This window comes from Erpetoichthys calabaricus, chromosome 12 (genome assembly GCF_900747795.2).
Source record: "Erpetoichthys calabaricus chromosome 12, fErpCal1.3, whole genome shotgun sequence".
NCBI classification, from domain to species: domain Eukaryota; kingdom Metazoa; phylum Chordata; class Cladistia; order Polypteriformes; family Polypteridae; genus Erpetoichthys; species Erpetoichthys calabaricus.
This window is the reverse complement of record NC_041405.2, coordinates 68,256,712-68,280,193: the sequence shown is the minus strand read 5'-3', so window position 1 is coordinate 68,280,193 and position 23,482 is coordinate 68,256,712. Positions and strand designations below refer to the sequence as shown.

At 37.0% G+C, this 23,482-nt stretch overlaps 2 protein-coding genes and 1 long non-coding RNA gene across 4 annotated transcripts; 2 read left to right on the top strand and 1 right to left on the bottom strand.

The window, feature by feature from the left end:
- Positions 1 to 9,096: 9,096 nt before the first annotated feature.
- On the top strand, positions 9,097 to 10,320 carry LOC127529969 (uncharacterized). Its single transcript, XR_007936550.1, has 3 exons — positions 9,097 to 9,596; positions 9,682 to 9,768; positions 10,022 to 10,320. It is a non-coding gene; the product is annotated as an uncharacterized LOC127529969 (long non-coding RNA).
- Positions 10,321 to 11,877: 1,557 nt separating this feature from the next.
- On the top strand, positions 11,878 to 14,599 carry LOC127529967 (probable serine/threonine-protein kinase drkB). 2 transcript variants are annotated; one of them, XM_051935391.1, is made up of 5 exons: positions 11,878 to 11,991; positions 12,103 to 12,131; positions 12,256 to 12,367; positions 12,589 to 12,769; positions 14,466 to 14,599. In XM_051935391.1, exons 1-5 carry the CDS (start codon positions 11,976 to 11,978, stop codon positions 14,509 to 14,511), a joined length of 384 nt encoding a protein of 127 aa, XP_051791351.1. In that variant the 5' UTR covers positions 11,878 to 11,975; the 3' UTR covers positions 14,512 to 14,599. The 2 variants fall into 2 exon arrangements, with proteins under 2 accessions (XP_051791351.1, XP_051791350.1); XM_051935390.1 differs by lacking the exon at positions 14,466 to 14,599 and adding an exon at positions 13,044 to 13,315 and having other exon boundaries at positions 11,889 to 11,991.
- Positions 14,600 to 19,300: 4,701 nt separating this feature from the next.
- LOC127529966 (uncharacterized) lies at positions 19,301 to 20,892 on the bottom strand. The gene is made up of 6 exons (XM_051935389.1): positions 20,745 to 20,892; positions 20,277 to 20,367; positions 20,107 to 20,195; positions 19,839 to 19,966; positions 19,600 to 19,651; positions 19,301 to 19,495 (listed from the first exon to the last, which is right to left on the bottom strand). The coding sequence occupies exons 1-6, from the start codon at positions 20,870 to 20,872 to the stop codon at positions 19,369 to 19,371; spliced, it is 615 nt and encodes a 204-aa protein (XP_051791349.1). The 5' UTR covers positions 20,873 to 20,892; the 3' UTR covers positions 19,301 to 19,368.
- Between the last annotated feature and the right edge of the window lie 2,590 nt (positions 20,893 to 23,482).

The window sequence follows — 23,482 nt, the reverse complement described above, 5'->3', positions numbered from 1 at the left end:
GAGCATTAGGAGTGCTGGTGTGCAGGCAGTTGACTTTTGAATGGCAGAGTGGCAGGTCATTGAATTCATTGGCAATTGCGAATCACAGTTTCTTTGATCCTGTGCAGTCATTAAGACCAGCTATGTTGTTCAGGTTTTGTTGAACCGTTCTAAACAGTACAACAACCGCTCTAAGCAGTACAAGGTGGTTGCTGTATTTGTAAGGTGAACAAACGGTGTAGATGTAATACACAAGGTTATATTCAGGAAACAGGCAGACAGACATGATGCACAAAAATCTTTGTTGATTGTGAGTTACTAAAAGAAACTAAAGAAAAACTTGCTTAGGTCAACAGAACTGGCCAGCCATCATTTGAAAAAACCAATGAATTGAGGAGGACTGGACATTTACCACTCAACAAAATGAGATGACACCGCCTAAAAAATAAGAGTCTGCAACTGCTGTAAAACAATTCCAACCAATACACAGGGGCAAAAAGTGAACACATCACTGCTTGACAAGTGAAATAGAAAATATAAAGAAAAGAGACAGAAAACAGCAAAATGCTGAACAGTTCTACTGACAAGACACAAGCAAAATTCACACTTGGAAGAGTGCTGTGATTCCTGCCCAGCATTTAAAAAAGATAATTTTATATGTGATCATGCTGGCAGATGTGCATCACAATATCACAAATTATGTTATGATTCTTATTCTGGTTTTTTAAATTGCATTATTTCACAATAATTATAGTTTTATTTCATGATTCTGTTACCTCCTTGCAACTGCTCATTTTGCCCATGTGTGATTTTGTTTTCTAGGGACAAAAAGAAAGAGATTCAGCAAAGATGTTAGTTTTATTGGTTACAGTATGACCATAAATTATAGCCATGTATGAAAATATATGATGAGTTTTGTGCCTTATTCTTGTCACATTTATTTATAGTAATGTAGTACACAATTTACTTAGTTGCTTTAAATTTCAGAAAAATACAGCTAATCTATATTTGCATTTAATGATGGTCAAGCAGCATGCCAACATTGATTTCACTTTTCCACTGAAGTGCAGACAACAGATTCTTGTATACAAAATTTGGGAAGGTGAGACATCATAAATATTAACTCAAACAAATTCCACAGTACGAGATTACAGTAAATCACCAATGATCTTTGCAGGCAGAAATCTGACGACAAAATGCAGTTGAGTCAGCCTACCAGTAAATTCTCTGTTTTGAAAATTCTAAGCTCACTTGCATGTTGCAGCCAACTACAGTACTGTCAATGGTTCCAGCAGCCATTTATATGGGTTTGATTATATCTGATCTTTATCAGTCACAAATATCATTGCTTTTCTTATACAGAAAAATGTTTATTTTTTCATGTACCTAGCTGGGCTGTAATTGACATAAAATAGCATTACAGGAAAATAATAATAGAAAAGTAGGAGACAAAGTCAGACAGACCAGTGCAGGCCATGTATTTAATCTGTTACATGCTCCATAATTTCTGCAATTTTGGTTTATGCATCATGGTAGGGTTTAAGTGTTCATGCAGTTTTATAAGAGCAAATGCAAAGTTATAAGTCACTAAAATTACAGAGAAAGAAATGTTATCTGTCATGATTTAATTAACCAGTAAAAAGAATTTCCTTTCACTGCTTTCATATAGTTGTGTATTGCAGTGTATCCAAAGCAGGAACCGTAATCAACAGTATGAGCCAAAAGTGACTAAAATTATTTATAGGTAAAAACTCCAGGTCTGTACCAGTGAAAGTTTTCAAAATAATGTATATTTGGAAGAGGATATTAAAAACATTTTCAATGGACTGGCGACTAACTTAAAAAGATAGATAATGTCATTTGTTCAAACACATCCTCTCAAAATTTCCTTGTGTTGCTCAAATTAATAAATACAGAACAACTTTATGCCAGCTTCCTTTGCTACTTATCACACAGAAGCAAAGTTCATTTCAGAAGCCTTAGTCCTGGATGCTTCTCACATAATGTAAGATAATGAAACCAAACAAATAAAAAAAAACTATAATGCAAATCACAGTCAAACCACAGATCAAAACAATGTGTACTTCAAGTGTATTTATTTGCATTGTTTAAAAGATTATCTGTACAAACAGTGGATCTGTTTAACGTAGTTAAAGTTTCACCAGGTATTCTTCATTGCCTCTGTCAGGGTGTGTCATAAATTATACTGTATTACTGTACAAAAGCTATTTTTACTGCTTACTCGTTTTCTGAAATTGCATTATTTTCAGTTCAAGCTGCTGGGACCTTTCTTGTTTTGCACTTTCTTTTCTGCATTCTTTTAATTTTGTTCCTGTAGACTTTATAAAGTGTGGGCATGTTCTGTGATTGATAATATTGTAGGACAGACTTACATTATCCATTCTGTTATAGCTGGAACAAACTCCTTGACTTAGCAAGCTGCTGCCAGGCACTCTTAATATTAGCTTCTCCTTGACTGGGCCAGTCTTTCGAATGTAGCACCTTAAATGATCATTCACTCAGTGACACCCCAGAGATGGCTCTGTGAGGCACCATATAAATACTTGCTCAGAGATAAAGGACCATAAGTCAAGGATGGGCAACACTGATAGACAAAACTTCAGTCCATTGATTAAATAAAACGGATGGACTTATGCGCACCCAAGAAACCAATGGCAAGACCTCTAATTCTTATAAATCCTTGCAAAACTCAGATCTGTGGCTTTCTAATCAAGCTCATTACTCAACGTGGACATCAACTGGAATAGTGAAAGACTTGTCTGTATTATAGTAGGACTAAGGTGTCATTAGTCCAAACCTTGTTTAGGAATAGCAAGTGCATGAGCAGAAAGGGATTGTAAACTTAAAAGCCCCGCATTTGCCTTGCTAATGACAGGTGCTGACTGAACACCAGCTGAAACAGTAGCTGTCCTTTGTTAGCAACCAAGGAAAATATGTTCAAAAATCTGAAAAAGAAAACTGCAGTATTGCTAGAAACCAGAAGGTGCAACAAGACGAAGAAGGAGAAGAGCTGTGAAAACAAATAAAGAAAGCGTATTACAGATTCTTCCTTACCTCTCACGTTTCCTCACAAAAGATGACCAGCAAAGGAACAAAGCATCACTTACACCAGAACAATAAGTACACATAATTTTGATTACAAGAACTTTGAACAGTAACTTAGTTAATACAAAGCCAGCTAATGTATCATGGTATTGGTGTCACTATAATGGTAATAAGACTGTTAAGGACTAAGTTCTAACTGTTATAAATTTCTTCCTAATTCCAGTAAGAAAGTGCAGAAGAGCATCTCACATGCACACACAGACACACACACACACACAGACACACAAACTCTCTTAAAAATATCTCTTTAAACAAATGTTTTTCATCCATTTTTCTATAGAACAGAAAAAGTTCAACTAAAGTAAGCTTTTGTAATTTTATATTTTGTGTTGCTTGGTATTGTCCGTTGTTTATATATATATTGTGGAAAGCCAGCCCCCGGACACAGACAGATTAGACACCATATGTCCAAAACACATACGTTTATTTTATATAAGCAGCACCCCAATGCCTTATTCAGCCCAAACTCAGTCCCTTCTTTCTTTCTCTCCTCAAATCCTTCTGCCGCCTCTACTCTTCTCCCAACCAGCTCCCACTTCCTCCTCCCGACTCCGGCTTATCTACTGGAATGAGGTGGCCCCTTTTATGCAGTACCCGGATGTGCTCTAGGTGCTCGGTGATGATCTTCTGGCGGCACTTCCTGGTGTGGCAGAAGTGCTGCATGAGCACCCAGAAGCACTCCGGGTGTCCCTGGAATTACTTCCGGCAGCACCCCCAAGTGTGGCAGAAGTGCTGCCCTCCAGGATTCCATAATCGTCTGTGTGCCCTCTGGCGGTTGCCACAGGCCCCACTAGGGATGAGGTTCCCAGCTCTGTTCCGGTGGCCCCAAGTAGACCACGGCAGCTGCCCTCTCGTGGCCCAGGGGAGTTATTGTCCCTCTCATGGACCATGCAAGCATCCTGGCTGGGTAAGTACCTGCACTCATGAATATGTCTGTATGCGTCAGTCGCTCAAATCCCCGCGCTTCGCACCGGCGAAGTACTGCTTTTAAATTTTTATTAAGAAGAAAAGAAACCTTTTAAAATTGAGGGAAAATATACCAATAACAGTTTGTTAAGGATGTTTTTTTGTGAAGCTGCGTTCACTCGAGTGATCACTTCGAGCTGACTTGCTGGCTAACCATAAGCTGGCTAACCATAAGCTGACTTGCTGGCTAACCATAAGCGTTACCTGGTAGGTAACCACCCATACAATCAGATTGTGAATCAGACTACGAATGCCGTGAATGTAATTACCCCGATCTACATGCTGTCAAATAAACGAACCACACGCCGTGGCGCAATTTTAGGGGCTTCCGAGTGGGTGGTTACCTACCAGGTAACGCTTATGGTTGGCCAGCAAGTCAGGTAACATCAGCCACGGTGCCTTCAGTTGTGAGAAGCAGATCATAGAATGGATGAAAATAGTTTACTGTCAAATAATGCAAAGAGTACGCGACACCTGTTTCCCCCCTATTCTTGGCTCGTCAGGCGTACACACTCACTGCACTCGCTTACGGTAATCGAACGTCGGACGTCAGCGCTAAAGGGGCTTCGCAGCGGTGAAGTATTGCTTTTAAATTTTAATTAAGAAGAAAAGAAAACCTTTTTAAATTAAGTCTTAAAAAGAGGTGTAAAGATATTGACAATAAGCTACGCAAACCCACCAAGACATGCAATCGTTTAAATCAAGGCGCAAGTCGAAAAACACCATCCCATAATATTAGTTAACGATTAACACATTTCTATATGTATTGTAAGCATACAATACAACTGATAATATGTTGCGCTTATTTATCTGGTGTACTGACATTTTTGCGCATTTAACGGCTGAAATCTAATGTGGTTTGTGCCCTTCAGAATGAAAAGAGTTTGCATTTACCTTTTTAATAAAAGGCGAGCTTTTAAGCCTGAGAAATCACCCCGTAAATGCACACGTTTAATTGCACATGTGTTAATATGTATGCTTACACAGTATTAAAAGACAGTCAACAATTAACGTCATTTACCTTCGTTCCCGTGTTTGACTTGTGCTGTAAATCTCTTCCTCATTTTCAGTTCACGTGATTACGTAGGAGGCGTAATACGTGATGACGCGATACGTGACTCCGCCTCCTCCATTAGAGTATATGGACAAAAAACACGTTCCAGTTATGACTATTACACGTAGAATTTCGAAATGAAACCTGCCTAACTTTTGTAAGTAAGCTGTAAGGAATGAGCCTGCCAAATTTCAGCATTCTAACTACACGGGAAGTTGGAGAATTAGTGATGAGTGAGTCAGTCAAACAGGTTCCAGTTATGACCATTACGCGTAGAATTTCGAAATAAAACCTGCCTAACTTTTGTAAGTAAGCTGTAAGGAATGAGCCTGCCAAATTTCAGACTTCTACCTACACGGGTAGAATTGGAGAATTAGTGATGAGTGAGTCAGTCAGTCAGTCAGTCAGTGAGTCAGTGAGGGCTTTGCCTTTTATTAGTATAGATATATATGTATATAGGTATATGTATATATTGTGGGATATGGCCAATATCCCCAGGCCGCCAGGTGGAGCCCTTCGTGCAACATAGAGGTGCCCCAAGTTCCAGGAGGGCATCATGGACAGAGGAGTTTTACATCACAGCCCTGCTGGATACCATGGGGGCCTCCAGGGGATGCTGCAGGAAGGAGCAGGGACTGTTATTTTCACTATAACCTGGAAGTACGTCTTAGTCACAGCGACAGAGGAAATGACGTACTTCTGGGATGAAGAAGAGGAGTTTTCACCTGACCCAGAAGTGCTGAATAATCACATGGTCTGAGGGATCAGAAGCACTTCCGGGTCATAAACTATAAAAAGGACTGTGGGAGATCCCAGGGTTGAGCTGAGTTAGGAGGAAGGAGGAAGTATTGTGTTTATTTATGAGTATTGTGGAGTGGAGGGTGCTTGGTGCACATTATTGTCCTAATAAAATAAGTTATTGGACTTTTATCTGGTGTCTGGCGTCTGATCTGTGGGTTCAAGGGAGCGATAGCGTCCCCTAACTGTCACAGTTGGCATAGTCGGCAGGATTCTCTGGCTGTCAGTTTGGCAGAGGACCTTCGAAAACAAAAAATTTCTGTGGACAGAGTACCCCAAGAAGACAGCGTCAGGACACGCAGAGAAAAGTCGCCACAAACCCTATTCACCAAATCCGAGATGGGGAAGAAGAAGGCACGGCAGAATAACGGCGCCCGCAGAGGGGCCACACTCATCATGGCTGACGCTGGTGCCGTTTCGGAGTGGCTACACTGGTTGGGAGAAGCCTCCAGATAAAGAAGACTTCAACGAGGTACTGTATGTGCCAGGGATATCAGTGATAACATCTTTAAAATAACTCATTTTGTACCGTGCACATACCTTGGAGAAGGTCATCTGGAGGCTCTGCGGCAGGCATGAGAAGGTCCCGAAGACAGTGGTGCGCTCTTGGTCTAGCCGATGAGTAAAACAAAGGACTTCCACATGTCAGGTGCTGGCGAGGGACACGTGACCCAACGCAATGTATTGTGGGAAGGGGAAGGCCGTCATCCTGCTGCTTTCGACTTCGCCCTCAAGAAGACTGACTTGGCTTTCCGAAGGGGAAGGCGGAGGCGAGCGAAGCACCGCTCACCCCACAAGAAGGTAAGGAGGGCCGGGAAATGGCTGGTCGATCTGTTGACAAATTAATACAGGCAGATTGCAGTCAGCCAAAGATGGCAACCCGGTCCTCGGCCAAAGAGAACTCAAAATCCCAGAAACCCTTGCGAAGCCCATCAGAGCACGTGCCAGGAGCGGACATGCTCATTGGCTCCCGGCCGGAAGGTAAGGCAAAGGATGATTTGAGCCTGCCTCCGGCCAAATTAAATAACTTTATGGACATGCGGGAACTCGAGAAGTTAATCGAGCCCATACAAAGTTTCTTACAAGTCCTGACGAACATGAAGAAGATCATTGGGGAGCTGGGAGCAGCAGCCGAAGCACCATTAAGAAAGGTGGACGAGTACCTACGGCGATTTGGTTGGCAGTCTCCCGTCATGATAAATGCGGTGGTACAGGTAAGCGAGACCCGTACCGTACACCATAAAGGGACGCAATGTGAACCGGGCCTGTAATTGGTTAGTAACGGGTGCCAATTCTCTGCAAGCCCTACAAGGGAGTCGAAAACCATAACCAAGGGGGCCGGTCAACCGGAGCAGCTGAATAGTGCAGTCTCCAGGAGTGATGCGGTGCTGAAGATGCCGCCGCCGGTCATTTGCAAATCAAAAGGGGTCCAAACAGTAAAGGGTCTCTCTTTGACAAATAGAGAGACTCAGACTGTGGGAAAACCCCAGATTAAACAGGAGATCCCAAAAATGAAACGGGGGTCTCCTGACAAAGTAGAAAAGGGAGCTGAGAGCTCAGGGGCGGTGGTGGAAATCTCCTCAGCAGACAAAGGGGTGGAGCCTGAATTTCCTAAATGCTTCCTTTCTCGCAGAGGGATAAGAACAGGGGGACGGCAGCTGTGTTACGAGTGCTGCCTGTCGGGCCACGTATGGCGAAGTTGTCCTCGGAGGAAAGGGGATAAAGTATCTTATTTATATAATGTATGTATATAGGTATATGTATATATTGTGGGATATGGCCAGCCGTTCATCCCGGCCAATACCCCCAGGCCGCCAGGTGGAGCCCTTCGTGCAACATAGAGGTGCCCCGAGTTCCAGCAGAGCATCATGGACAGTGGAGTTTTACATCACAGCCCTGCTGGATACCATGGTGGCATCCAGGGGACGCTGCAGGAAGGAGCATGGACTGTTATTTTCACTCTAACCCAGAAGTACACCTTAGTCACAGCGACAGAGGAAATAACGTACTTCCGGGATGAATAAGAGGAGTTTTCCCTGATCCGGAAGTGCTGAATAATCACATGGACTGAGGGATCAGAAGCACTTCCGGGTCATGAACTATAAAAAGGACTGTGGGAGATCCCAGGGTTGGGCTGAGTTGGGAGGAAGGGTGGCGATGCGTCTGGGAGTGGAGGATTGATTATTGATTAGTGTATTGTGTTTATTTATGAGTATTGTGGAGTGGAGGGTGCTTGGTGCAAATTATTGTCCTAATAAAGTAAGTTATTGGACTTTTATCTGGTGGTGTCTGGCGTCTGATTCGAGGGTTCAAGGGAGCGATAGCACCCCCTAACTGTCACAATATATATATATTATATATATATATATATATATATATATATATATATATATATATATATATATATATATATATAAAAAAGCACGTTCAGCAGTAGTATTAGTAGTTGTCCATTATTAGTAGTAACATTACATATATTAGTAGTAGTAGTAGTTGTATTTTATATTATTATCTTTATTACTATTATTATTGATTGTAATAGTAGTGGTAGTAGTAGAAGTATTAACATTTTTGTTTTTACTGTTATATCATATATCACAAGTGATACTGTTGGCTGTATTAATTAACAAAGAGTAACAACACATTAATACTTTGGAATATTATTATTATTAGTAGTAGTATTAGTAGTAGAACTTGTAATTAGGCCTTCATTTATAAAGGAAAATAATTGTTTGGTATATCATTGCCATTAATACTACTGAAGCTAAAATCTATGGGTTGCTCTGCAGATTGCAGCAATCATTCCATTTCCCAGTTTTTCAAATCTCAAGCTCATCAAGACATACTTGAAGTCCTCCATGGCACAACAACGTATAGGCAGCTTGGCTATCATTAGTATCAACTAAGAAGTGCCACAGTACAGTGTCCATTTTAGGACATCCTCCTCCCTCCGAAAAAACTCCATCCTTCCTACTACCTTCGACAAAATATTCCTCCTCCCTGCGAGGAATCCCCAGTCACCCCTCCTCCCTCCTCTCTCCTCCCTCCTCCCTCCTCCATCCGCTCTCAGTTCTCCGCTGTCCGTTTTCCGCCATCCACCCTCCTATCTCCGTCATCCGCCTTCAGCTCTCCGTCACCCCCACCCCCACCCCTCTGCATGACAGCATTTTCGTTAAGGAAGTGACGTAAAACTCTAGGTCCACCTTCTTCACAAGTTCATTCGCCAAAATATTTGTCAATTATATTTCACAGTAAGAATTTACAGCACGACTCAAACGCGGGAACGAAGGTAAATGACGTTAATTGCTGAGTGTCTTTTAATACTGTGTAAGTATACATATTAACACGCGTGCATTAAAATGTGTGCATTTACGGGGCGATTTCTCAGGCTTAAAAGCTCACCTTTTATTAAAAAGGTGAACGCAAACTTTTTTCATTCTGAAGGGCACAAACCACTTCGGACTTCAGCCGTTAAATGCGCGAAAATTTCGTTACACCTAATAAATGAGCGCAACATATTATCACTTGTATTGTATGCTTACAATACATGTAAAAATGTGTTAATCATTAATTAATAGTATGGGATAGTGTTTTTCGACTCAGCTACAGATGCCGATGGAGACCAGAACTGCTTTGGAAAAATATGAACGCCTTAGGGCCGATCTGGAAGAAGGTAGCGCAGCTCCTTGATTTAATCAATTCCATGTCTTGGTGGGTTTGCGTAGCTTGTTGTCACTGTATTTACACCTGTTTTTCAGGCTTATTGACTGAAAGGGGCTTTCATGAAAAAGTTAGAGCTTTGCTACAGGATACGCCCTCTACAAGCCAAGGAAGTAAAAGTAAAGGTGTATATTTCTGTTTTATTTAAACCTTTTAAGTTCGTATGCATAGCCCCATTTGGCCGTTTTGTTTTTTTTTCTTTCTTCAGTAATATTTAATCTCCCTAAAGAAAAACAACACGTACATTTTACTTTTTTGTATCTCTTTAGTAATATTTTAGTGTAAAAGGATAACCAGCATTTAAACCTTTTATGTTACTTTATGAAGTTATTTTACACAATGTTGAAAAATTAATAAGAAAGCTACATATTTTGGCAGATGCTGCTTTAATTTTCAATGAAATGAAAAAAGCCATCCAAGAGAAAACATCAGTGAAGAAGAAGCAGTTTGCACTATCTAAAAAGGAGAAACCCTCATTTATAAAGGTTTGCTGCAGATGACTTAACTGAAAATGAAATAGTTCCTATATGTATAATACACATTTATCTATTTGACTTATGCCTTTATCCAAGCAACTTGCAACATCTGAGGTACAATTCGTTACATTACTTTTGTTTTTTGCAGCATAAGCAGGTGAAGTGACTTCCTCAGGGTCACACAGTGGTGTCAGTACCAGCATTTGAACCAACAAGCCCTGGGTTTGCAGCCCAAAACCTTAACTGCTACGCCACACTGCCTGTCTTAATCATACAGTTTTCTTTTTTATGCACATTAATTCACATATAGTATCTTTTGTGAATTTTATATCAAAGTACTAAATACAATTTTTGTTTAAGGTGAAGGTGATGGCAATGGAGTGGAGACCTAGAACAAAAAAAACACCTGGAAAATACCATAAGATAATGCTGGAAGAAGAGCCTCCTAAATTTTTAATGAAACCATTGGATGGTTATGATGATATAATAGAGAAAGCCAAAGAAATGTTTTGGAAAGATGACAAAAGAAATGAAGCTCAGTACACACTGTGCAATGCGGATGGATCAAGATGGCCCAAATCAGATTTTGAGAAGGAGTATTTCTCATTAAATGAAATTCCAGATATATGGAAGAAAACATTATATGTTGGTCGTAGAGATTTAGGTACTTCTTTTAATAGTTTAAACTGTGTTACGTACTGAACATATTGCCATTTAATCGAAAACTTAATATAAACATGAACACAGAAATATTACCTACAAACCAAAATGTGCAGTAGTAAATTAACACTTTAAACATCTACTGTGTATTGGTCCATGGTTTCTATATGTAAACACATTAAAGTGTTGCTTTGACACGATAAGAGTCATTGTAACACTGGTAATTTTGCTGTGTAAATAAATATTGCTTGATAATGAATGGTGTATATTGCTATGAATAAAATAACCACAGAGAAGATTATGTCTTATTTTGCAATTAACAAGTTGCTTCTAGTTTTTTTATGATCAAGATTCTAGACAAGTGAAACATACTGTCAAATAATATTCAAATGGAAGTTGAATATGGCATTTTTAATGTTTTTTTCTTTTCTTCTTAGATGATGTGATATGTGTTGGACAGCTTTCTTTGGCATCTAAAAGTGAAAACTTAACACAAACAAAATCCATGTTAATGGAGAATGCAGCAATGGTACAGACAAGTATTTACAGATTATTATAAAATATTTCTAGAAATTGTTTATCAATAGAGGGATGAAATCATCACATTAATAAAAATAAAAACATTACTTTTTAACAGGATAATCCAATTTTGCAGGAAACCTCAGGTTTGTAGAATTTAAAATTTTATACATTTATTTTCTTAGACTTATTCATCAGTGTAACATGTTCTTAATACTTTACAGGCCATTTGAAGAAAAGTTCCACTAGTTGTAAGGTGAGTATTTAAAAAAGATTATTGAATATTCTTTAAGAACATAAAAAAAAAATTGGCAAACAAGAAGAGTCCTTTTAGTCCATCATGCTTGTTTGTTTAGTTAACAGCTAAGCATTTCTAAGTATTTCCAGACACTTCTTTAACTATCAATTTCTCCTTCTACTACATGAGTTGATGTATTCCAGATTACCAAGATTATTATTTTTTATTTCATTATAGGGAAGCACAGTGTTAGTGATTTTAAAATTTACTACAATTACATTGCTGCTAAAGTACACATACACTCTTTTTCACTTCTTTAAAGTTTAACTATAACAGAGCAGCACTTGACCCTTACCTAAACTGAGAAATCAGAATGTGCAGAACATTATACACATTTAACTGATGATTGTGTTTTCCTTTCCTTTAGAGAAAACCAACAATGGACAACTTACAAGGTATTGAAATATTTTTACAATTAATTTAATTTATAAACCTAGATTATTATTAATTTGTTTTTCTTTGTCTGGAGTTTTTTGTTAATTTCTTTTTAAAATTTTGCCTAATAGCACAACTTTCAGGAAGCTTTTCCTTTGAGGTAAGACTGAAATACAGTTTTAATAAAATAAAAATAATGTGCTTTGCATTTTATGCCATTGTTTTACTGCATTAGAAAAATCATTGTTAATTGAAAGTAAATTTATGTTCATAACTTTCTTCAGCTGATGGTGTCATCTAGTAAAAAACATTGTTCACTGGCAATTGCTGAAAATATGGAAGATGGTTCATTAAAGTCTGATGTTCAAACACCTCCTCATTATGCAATTCCTCCAGGTACAGTATGTTGTAATGCAGACATAGTGAAAAGCAATACTTTTGTATTTTGAAAAAAAAAAGGTGATTTATTCTTCTAAATGCATAAGTGCTATGTTCAATGGTTTGGTGTTTAGTAAGACTTTTGCTGCCTCATTTAACTTAACTGTTTCAGTTGTCTGTATGTTTGTTATTTTTACTGCAACGGTATTATTTTTGTTTTGTTTCATTGCCTTCACAAGTGTACATGCCACGAGTTCCATATGTTGATGATGGACAAATCAAATTCAATCCTGATTTGGCTGTGGGGTCAGGGTCGTTTGGAACGGTGTACTTTGGTTCATATCAGGGAACACCAGCAGCAGTAAAGAAGATTCCTGTTGATGACAGTAATGACTTTTTGCATGAGATCCTTGTTTGTTTGTAAGTTCTATTCTCCCTTTATATTATTTGTAGTGAAACTTGATTGTTTAAATTTGTTTAGTTTATTGTTGATTTCTGAAAACTGTGAACATCAGACAATTGAATGTAAAAGAAAACCTTTCTAAAAGCTTGTATTAAAGACAAAGAAACATGACAGAATTTTTTAAGGATATTTACATTACAATGTGTTGTAAAGTCTTCATTTACAATTCTCCTTAAAAATAAACATGTTATGTATAGTTATAGTTTAATGATGGTATTTTTTTATCTGTAGAAGACTTTCTCATCCAAATATTGTTAGATTCTTGGCTGCTACCAAAAAAGATCAGTATATACTCATAGCAAATGAGTATGTCCATGGAGCAAGTTTACACGTTGTACTTCACAGTGCAGACAGTCCAGTGAAGGTATGGAATGTTCTGTTGTCTTTAACTTGATATAACAAGAGTTTTTGACATTTGAACCTTTTAAATTAAGTTTTCAAAAATTAGCAATGTTTTTACTTGAAAATATGCATTCTAAAAAAGGATATTGTTAGTTGTTTTTCTGATCCATTCTAAATCTTTTTATGTTACCACTGTGTCATGTGAAAAAATTGCTTTCTATTCATGCAAGTTAATATTAATGTAATAATACTCCTTTAAAAAGGAAACAAAAATATTGATTATTAAAGGATAAATGTTTATTATTTCTGGCATTCTTCCTATAGACTATTCAAGATACCTTTATAACTAGTTCCATTTTGCATCCTTGGTAAAAAAGCTTGCCATTTAACATTCCACTTTCTCAGGCAGCTTTAAATTGTTTCATTTTCCTATTTGTGTAGTTATCACATTATGTGCTTGTAATGTAGCTCCATGATAACCTAAAAAATGAAAGAACTGTTGTTTAATGCTAAAGCTGGAAAGTTCTATCTGTAGTTTTTATTAAGTGCTACAAAAGGCATCGTAAAAGGGTAAACAGCTAAACTAACCCTATTAAATCATTTCTAATAGTGTTATGGTAACATTTTAAATTGTACATGTGGAAAGTATGGACCATCTCTGCAGCTATAGTGTTAATTTAACAGTGGTGATTTTACTGTTTATAGTAATATAGATATTAGCATTATAAATAAAATTATACCTGGAAATTACAAGTTCATATCAGCTTTTTTAGGATAACTTCCTGACCTTGATGCATTAAATATTACTTGGATAATTCAGGTTGATTTTACAAATCATTTCTCATTTTGTAGTTAGAAGCAGAAGACAAAAATTACGTTGCACTTGATGTGGCAATGGCTGTGGAATACATCCATTCCAAGAATGTAATACACCAGGACCTGAAGCCTGCAAACATCCTGGTAGGATATATTTTTTAAACAGAAATTGAAAATACAAGGGAAACAAAAGAGTTACTGTGTTAGTATGGTTTCACTTTGATTCCTCTTTTGTAAATTAAACATGGCCTATTAAAGCCTATTTAGACATTCTTTGTGTGATTCTATGCTATATAAAAATAAATAGCTGTTTTGGGATGTTTTTCTATATTAGTCACAATCACAATTTTAACATTTTGAATTCTAAGCTTATGTTTACTTTTGTGCAAAACACAGGGTAAACATGTATTCTGTTTAGGCAACAAACATATGCTTTGTTGATCATTTGTTTCATTAAGTAAATTCATTTTAATTTCTGTAATTTTTGTCTTCTAGATTGAAGGCAGCAGCAAAAAGGCCTATCTTACCGACTGGGGTTTAGCCAATGTTCGCGACTCAGTTTCGCTAAGGCAGGGGAGCAAAATATCTGGCCTTTTAAGTGGACCTCTTGGTGGTACTGCTATTTACACAGCTCCTGAATGTCTGCTAAACTTTCAACCTTGTTCTGTACATTCAGACATATGGTCCATCGGCATAACATTTTTAGAGCTGTACACAAACACTGTACCATGGTCTGTAAAGACCTGTAAAGAGCTGTGCCAGTTAATGTCAACAGAGGCAGCTCCAAATGCTTTAAACAAATTTGATTCATTGTGCACACAATTAATATGTACATGTTTAAAATATACACCATCGGAAAGAATTTCGGCCTCAAACCTAGTTCTTCTGTTAAAATCATTGGACAACACTGATTTAAAAAAACATTATGGATACCATTGGTAATTACAAAATGCAATATTTTAGATGATGACCTTTGTTTTATTCATCACCAAGAGGAAAGTAAAATGTTTAGTTTTTCCTGTCATTAAAATGTATTGTTACATTATATACTGTATACAGGAAAAAAGTGCATACAATTATATTGATTATGTTGTTGTTCTTGATGTTATGACTATAGAATTCTGATGCAAATAAATAATTTCTCTCCCAGAGAAGCAAAAACAGCCATCTAAGTTGTACTCAACAAATTCATAAATGGTGCTTGATTCTCCTGCCACAAGGAACTCTAATATCAGTGCAAGTTCATAAAATTAATGGACTGATAATGGTTAAACATAGATTATGGAAGGATACTAAAGGTTCTATATAAATATCCTCTGGGTTATTTTAAATTGTTATAATGGACCTTTCTATGTGTAAAGGCTCAAAAAAGTATGATTAAACCAATTTATTTTCACAACAACAAAATTTATTTAGTATGAGAAGAATTGATGATTTTTTCATATATTTCAAAAGCCTGTACAAAGTTATCTGGCTCAATCAGATTCATTCTGGTCATAAGGGTTGTGATGTGATTTGCAGTCGTTAGATAGGAAGCCACAGCATCATCAACTGAATAACCATCCATTGATCTGGGGAGAGTAAACACAGTGGAGCACAACTGCCTGAAAGCAACATTGGCCACAGTCAGGGTTGCTCCCTTTTCACAAGCCATAGTGTCTGCATGCTGCTGAAGATCATCATCAATTGTGCACAGCAAATGTGGAGTTCCTATTTATGACAAAAAATAAATGAGTGGAATGATTAAACAGTAAATTAGCACTCTTCATAATACCATACACTGTATGCAAAATACATATAATAAACAAAAAACAGATTAGACAATGGGTTAGGTTTGGCAGATTTTATTATCTCAGAGGGAAATTTGTTTGCAGTGGTAAAGTATAAAAGCACAGAATATTGTTACACAGATACAGGAAAACAAGCCAAGACTAATCACATGACAGGAAGTCAGTACACACTCAAAAGGCACACACAAGATTCCTACAAAGAAAAATAATTTTAATAGTACCTAATAACTCTTACAACTGCTGGAATTCAAAATGCTTATAACTCTGGGAATCAAAGACTTCTCAAAACTATTGATATTAAAATATTTAGAACCTTAATCGGCAGCCTTATGGCAACAAATAAAATGTGGGAAACAGAAGGTTGCCCTATGTGAAAGAATTGAGCTAACCTTCTAACTTTTGTGTGGTGTAGTTCAGTGAGAGAGAAATTTATTGCTTCTTTTGACAGTATTGTTTGTACAGTTTATGTTTTTCAAGGCTGAAGTTTTTGAGCTAACTGATAAAACCAAATGTGACAAAATAATTAATAGTTGGCTTAAATAACAACAACAACAACATTTATTTATATAGCACATTTTCATACAAAAAGTAGCTCAAAGTGCTTTACATAATGAAGAAAAGAAGAATAAAAGACAAATAAGAAATTAAAATAAGAACCTTAGTTAACATAAAAAGGAGTAAGGTCCGATGGCCAATATGTTATCATAGTTTTGTCCAAAATAGTTTAAACGTAAAACCTTATAAGGTAAGCATGAAAATAGATTTGGATAGGCTGTGTTTAAAGATAACATTACCGGATGGAGGACAAAAATAAAGCATGTCTGGTTTTCCAAATGGTCCTGCAGCTAGAGTCTGCTTACGAATCCTGTGGTTGTTCCATTCAATGCGCTCAGAGTAAAGCTGCCTTTCAATAAGAGGTAAAAAGCAATATTGGACACAGTGTCTGAAACAGAATGAAATGTATAAACAACATTTTCTTATTAAACTGTTTTATAGTGATGTAGACAACTATCCTAGTGTATCCAAACACAAGCAACTGTGAATAGCATGGCAGTCTTGTTGTATTCTCTCACAGGTACACACAGTTACAACATTCACCAAAATTTCAGGATGCCAAGTAACCTAAACACATGTAAATGTGATGCAAAGGAAAACACGTTTCTGGAAAAAGCTACTCTTATATGTGGTTAACATGAAGATTCCATATAGATAAGTACCAGCCAATACTTCCTACTGGCAATACAGTAGAGCTAAATACTGAATCATTATAATGCTGAAAAATACAGCATTTTTGCTGATTACTTCATGAGGTCCTTCACAAAAAAAGCATCTTTATTTCCAAAATACACTGACTTGTATTTTTCAATTTTCAGATGCTCTTCCATCATAGGCTGCATTAATAATGGAGACGAGTCAAGAGTACAGGATGTTTGTAGAGGACTTTGTCTTGTGGTGCCAGGACAACCTGCAACTCAGTATCAGCAAGACAAAAAGCCTTTGAGCAGTCACCATCCGGGGAAGGACGACGTGGAAGAGGTGCAGAGCTACAAGTACCTGGGGATTCACGTAACCAACTGGACTGGTCTGACAACACAGTGTCTCTGTACAAGAAGGGCCAGAGCAGAGTGTACTAGCTATTTAGATTCAGGTCTTTTGATGTGTGCAGCAAACTGTTGGAAATGTTCTACCAGTCCATAGTAGCCAGTGTGGTGTTCCATGCTGCAGTCTCCTGGGGAAGCAACCTGAGCACAAAAGTAGTACAATGCCTGAACAAACGTATCAGGACAGGCTGTTCCATCACAGTGCAAACTCTGGGCACACTGGAAGCTGTTGTAAAAAAGAGGATTGTGGCAAAATTGGATGCCATCATGAAAAATCCCCTCCAGTAGGCACTGTCTTGGGGTACTTAAAATGCACCTCTCGGGGTCTTTTCTGCCCACTGCTATCAGGCAATTCAATGCTTCCACCAGGGGCACTCGTGAAGTTGTTTTTGAAATATCTGCACAATACACATTATATTTCTATTTGCTTATCGACTGATTGATAGTTTGGCTATATTATTTATCCTGTGAGTCTGCTGCTGTATGTGTTTGAATTTTCCCATGGGATTAGTGAAAAGTCCAGCAAAATGACACCTTTAATTGGCTAACTAAAAAGATTACAATATGCAAGCTTTTGAGGAATCTCAGGCCCCTTTACATCTTGCCTGAAGAAGGGGCCTGAGTTGCCTCGAAAGCTTGCATATTGTAATCTTTTTAGTTAGCCAATTAAAGGTGTCGTTTTGCTGAACTTTTCACTACATTCATAATGGATAACACGGTACAACACCCTAGTCCCATGGGATTAATAAAGTTAATCTAATCTAATAGTATTTAGTTCTTGTTCATCATGTTCTTTAAACAAGAATTCAGTCTCCATTATGTAAATATAATTTTAAATTGAAAAATAACAACTAATAAATAGATAAGCATTTACATATATACTGTGTATATGAATCAATTTATACATATATATCCATCCATCCTTTATCCAACCCGCTATATCCCAACCACAGGGTCACGGGGGTCTGCTGGAGCCAATCCCAGCCAACACAGGGTGCAAGGCAGGAAACAAACCCCGGGCAGGGCACATGCACACACACACATGGGACAATTTAGAATCGCCAATGCACCTAACCTGCATGTCTTTGGACTGTGGGAGGAAACCCACGCAGACACAGGGAGAACATGCAAACTCCACACAGGAAGGATCCGGGAGGCGAACCCAGGTCTCCCAACTGCGAGGCAGCAATGCTACCCACTGCGCCACCGTGCCGCCCATATATATATATATATATTTATTTTAATAAATGTACAATACATACATATGTATGGGATTGGACAGTTCCAAAATTCCAGCTTCCACCATTGCCTGTCAAAAAGGCAAAATTTCTTAGGTGTACTAAGGGAAAAAATGCTAACAATACTATATGCAATCATTAGTTAATCAAAGAGACACGTATTACATCTACATTACACACCTCAAAATGTTTTTGCCAGAAAGATATCCATGATTTTTTTAGGTATCCATTAAAGTACTCTGCTCGCTTTTAGAAATAAAAACAGAATAATAATATTGGTGATTTTTTTCCCCCAAAATATTAAATTCAGTCATTTAAAATCCTGTCAGCAAACACTCGCAAGGGATATTGTCACACATCATATTACTTGTGATAGGATTTACGAAGCAGTAATTGTTGAAAGCATGTGCATTTTCCTACTGTACATAGCTTTTTCATCTTTAAAGGTAAAGCCACAATAATGAAATATAAAACAAATTGGTATTTTTTTTATACTTACTTGATTATGTATAGACTTCCCATATCTGAAACTGTTAACTCCTGCTAAGCTGTCATGGTGACGGTATCTAAAAGACATCTGTATAATGGCAACTAAAGAATTTTCACAACCCCTATCTGCTCTCACAAGGCGTGGCCAACCTACAGCCATAGCAATTCAAAAATAAATAAAACACAGTAATATAAAGCACACAGCCAGAAAAATGCTCTATAAAATATTAAGAAAATCTGCTAACAATATACAGCTAAAGAAACTCATTTATCATAGGAATTAGCTGGAAATGAAAGTAAACGTTTCACCATTTTCTGTTTCCACAGCATCAAGAAAATATCTAGCAATGAAACGTGGATTCCGATTGGAGGTCCCTGCATGTAGCCATATAACACGTCTTGAATATCTACATAAAGATATGAAAATATGCAAAAAACATACATAGAGAATATAAATATTAACAGAACAGTATTGATCACAATAATACCAATTCAGCTTGTCTCTACATACCCATCAATACACAGATGAATCCAGATTCCATAAAAACGCAATTTATCATTTCCTGCAACAAACAAAATTCAATAAATGAACCCTGCAAACACAGTAATAACATTGTATCCACATTAAAAACAGTGGGTTTAAAGTAACTTGTAAGAATCTCAGATTTCACAGTTTTGAACTTTCTATTCTTATCATATGGATCATGTACATTACAAAAGAAACAAAAACAAAGCCAATATAAGACATGCCATCAATGTGCCAAGTGTGATTGGGGCCTTTTGTTGAGTACTGGCATCTCAGAATTTTGCGATTTCCTGGCTGTCGTCTGTGCAGACCCCTTGCATCCAATTGACGCATTACTTCATGTACATCATTTCTACAGAAAAAAATAAAATAATTTTAGAAGTCACATATTTAAGGAAGGGCATGAGTGTTTACTGTTAACCAAGTAGTCAAAGAAACAACATAAATAATAGATAAATCATGAAATATGCTGCAGAATTAGACACAGGATACCGATAGCATGGTCGAATTCCTCTGAAGTCCCTCACACGTCTATACATAGCTCGAACACCTTTCATTGGGGGCCACTTTTTTAATTCACTCTAAGATAAAAAAAATCATTTGGATTTCATTAATTCACTTAATGATCACCTCCGTAATCAAGGAGTCAGTAATACTGGTACCTCAACTGCAGCAAAAATTTCTTTTTTGGGGCGGTCATTACTCCTTCTAAACAATTTCATTTTGTGCAAAAGTCTTCTCAGTTGGCGATCCCTGAAAATGTTACAGAAATTAACCATGTCCTTCTGTTCTTTAAATCTTAAAACAATGCATAATATTTGTAATTGGTGGAACAAACTTTTATGTTGTCGTCATCTGTTGCGTCAACTCACTAAGAAATATATTATGAGATAAAATTTGATAAAAAATAATTTGCATAATGTTTGTTCTACCAAAAATTAATTTATAGACTGAGAAAAATATTAATGCTTAATACTGAAGTTTTTACACAATACACACTAAGTGAACCAATAACAATAGCATATGGTACAATGAAATTTGGAACTAAAAATGATTATGAATGGCCTTTCCCACAGTATAAAGATATAATCCAAAATCTTATGAAAAATTAATGAAAATATTTAACTTACGATATTTTTCCTCCTCCAAACACTTCAATTACTTTAACCATCTCCTTCTGAGTATACCCTTGCTCAAATAAGTTTCTGATAATACGCAAACCTATGACATGAAACATTTTGATACCAGAACTGTACATACTAATTCAGATTTTTAACAAAAATGTATTTTATTCAAACAGTGTGCAAAACATATTAACTTCCTTATGGGATAATTCATTGTGAGGTATGTTTATAAAATTTAAATTACATTACAATTGAATTATTAAGGCTAGTTACTTACGATCATGATTCTTTACTCCAATGACATGTGAATCTGTGATACAAAACAAGATATGCACAATAAATGAACACATTAAATACATTCTGAACAATGCATTTTACTGAAAAAATAACGTCTGTAGAAAGCAATGCATTTTGTTAACGGGTGCAACTTTTTAAATATTTTCAACAACTGGCAAGTGGTTATACTACTGATAGTAAAGTATCTATGTTGTGTTTCTATAATTACATTTTAAATATCAATGTTGTTTATTTTTAGAGAACTGAAATATTACTGAAGAAAAAAAAAACAAAACGGCCAAATGGGGCTATGCATACGAACTTAAAAGGTTTAAATAAAACAGAAATATACACCTTTACTTTTACTTCCTTGGCTTGTAGAGGGCGTATCCTGTAGCAAAGCTCTAACTTTTTCATGAAAGCCCCTTTCAGTCAATAAGCCTGAAAAACAGGTGTAAATACAGTGACAACAAGCTACGCAAACCCACCAAGACATGGAATTGATTAAATCAAGGAGCTGCGCTACCTTCTTCCAGATCGGCCCTAAGGCGTTCATATTTTTCCAAAGCAGTTCTGGTCTCCATCGGCATCTGTAGCTGAGTCGAAAAACACTATCCCATACTATTAATTAATGATTAACACATTTTTACATGTATTGTAAGCATACAATACAACTGATAATATGTTGCGCTTATTTATCTGGTGTAACGAAATTTTCGCGCATTTAACGGCTGAAATCTAACGTGGTTTGTGCCCTTCAGAATGAAAAAAGTTTGCGTTCACCTTTTTAATAAAAGGTGAGCTTTTAAGCCTGAGAAATCGCCCCGTAAATGCACACATTTTAATGCACGCGTGTTAATATGTATACTTACACAGTATTAAAAGACACTCAGCAATTAACGTCATTTACCTTCGTTCCCGCGTTTGAGTCGTGCTGTAAATTCTTACTGTGAAATATAATTGACAAATATTTTGGTGAATGAACTTGTGAAGAAGGTGGACCTAGAGTTTTACGTCACTTCCTTAACGAAAATGCTGTCATGCAGAGGGGTGGGGGTGGGGGTGACGGAGAGCTGAAGGCGGATGACGGAGATAGGAGGGTGGATGGCGGAAAACGGACAGCGGAGAACTGAGAGCGGATGGAGGAGGGAGGAGAGAGGAGGGAGGAGGGGTGACTGGGGATTCCTCGCAGGGAGGAGGAATATTTTGTCGAAGGTAGTAGGAAGGATGGAGTTTTCTCGTAGGGAGGAGAACTGAGAGCGGATGGTGGTGGGAGGAGGGAGGAGGGTTGATAGGGGATTCCTCGCAGGGAGGAGGAATATTTTGTCGAAGGTAGTAGGAAGGATGGAGTTTTCTCGGAGGGAGGAGGATGTCCTAAAATGGACACTGTACCACAGAAGCTGTTGTGTGATAACTTCATAGATGACTTTGCCTTCAGAAAATGTAGACGTATGCTGTTGTTATATGCAGCAAAGAAACTGAAGAAACACCTTAAATGTTCACTTTCAAGTTTTGATTATTTTAAAAAAGTGTTTATATTTGACATTAAAAGTTATAAATACTGTAAGTTTGTGATGTGCACTTCTTTGTTTATTTATTGTTTATTTATATATTTATTGTCAAAATAAAGCTGTTATAAGAAATACCAATGTAGCAGATCAGATAGGGACAGAGTGAAGGTGGTGGGGAGAGGACCACAAGAAGATTCTGCTTAGTGTTCCAGTTTGGATGGGAGAGGCACCGACTACAGTATTTGCATCAGACAATGAAGCTGAAGTTGAACTTGTGTCCGTTGTTAAATAATAAATAATTCATTACATTTATATAGCACTTTTCTCACTACTTAAAGCGCTAATTGTTCCCTGTAATATCTGTTTTTGCATGTGTAATTTTAATATTTGGATTGACCATGGGGTATTTTTGTACTTGACACAAATGAATATAATTGGAATATTTAAATGTGCATGGTTATTGGCAAACAATGCTATCAGAAGTTTAAATATGACATTTTAATTCAAACTCAGAATCTGGTATAACTCTAATTCTCAGCAATCATTATGATCCTCTAAACTTCATATAAAAATTGCTCAAACCACTCTATCATAAACCTGGAAAGCTTTGCTGATGCATCACTTTGTAAATGTTTACACTTTTTTCTTTCATTATTTATTTTCCATGCTCAATGTCACCATATCCAGAAAACATAATACCAATTTGCTTTTGATTTTTTGGCAACTGTAAACTTGAATCCAGTATAATGACTGTATATAATATTGTCTTCTATAGTCACACTCATCTATAGCTGTTTGGTATAATATTTATTGTGGAACTACTGAAGGTGCATGGCTCTGTTTCTGAAACTGTATGGATAAAGATCCCAGCTCTGATAATACAGTATAGTATATTATTCAGAGCCTCCAGCATTACTCCATTTTCTGTTTTTTAAGCTGTTTTAAACTATATTGCAG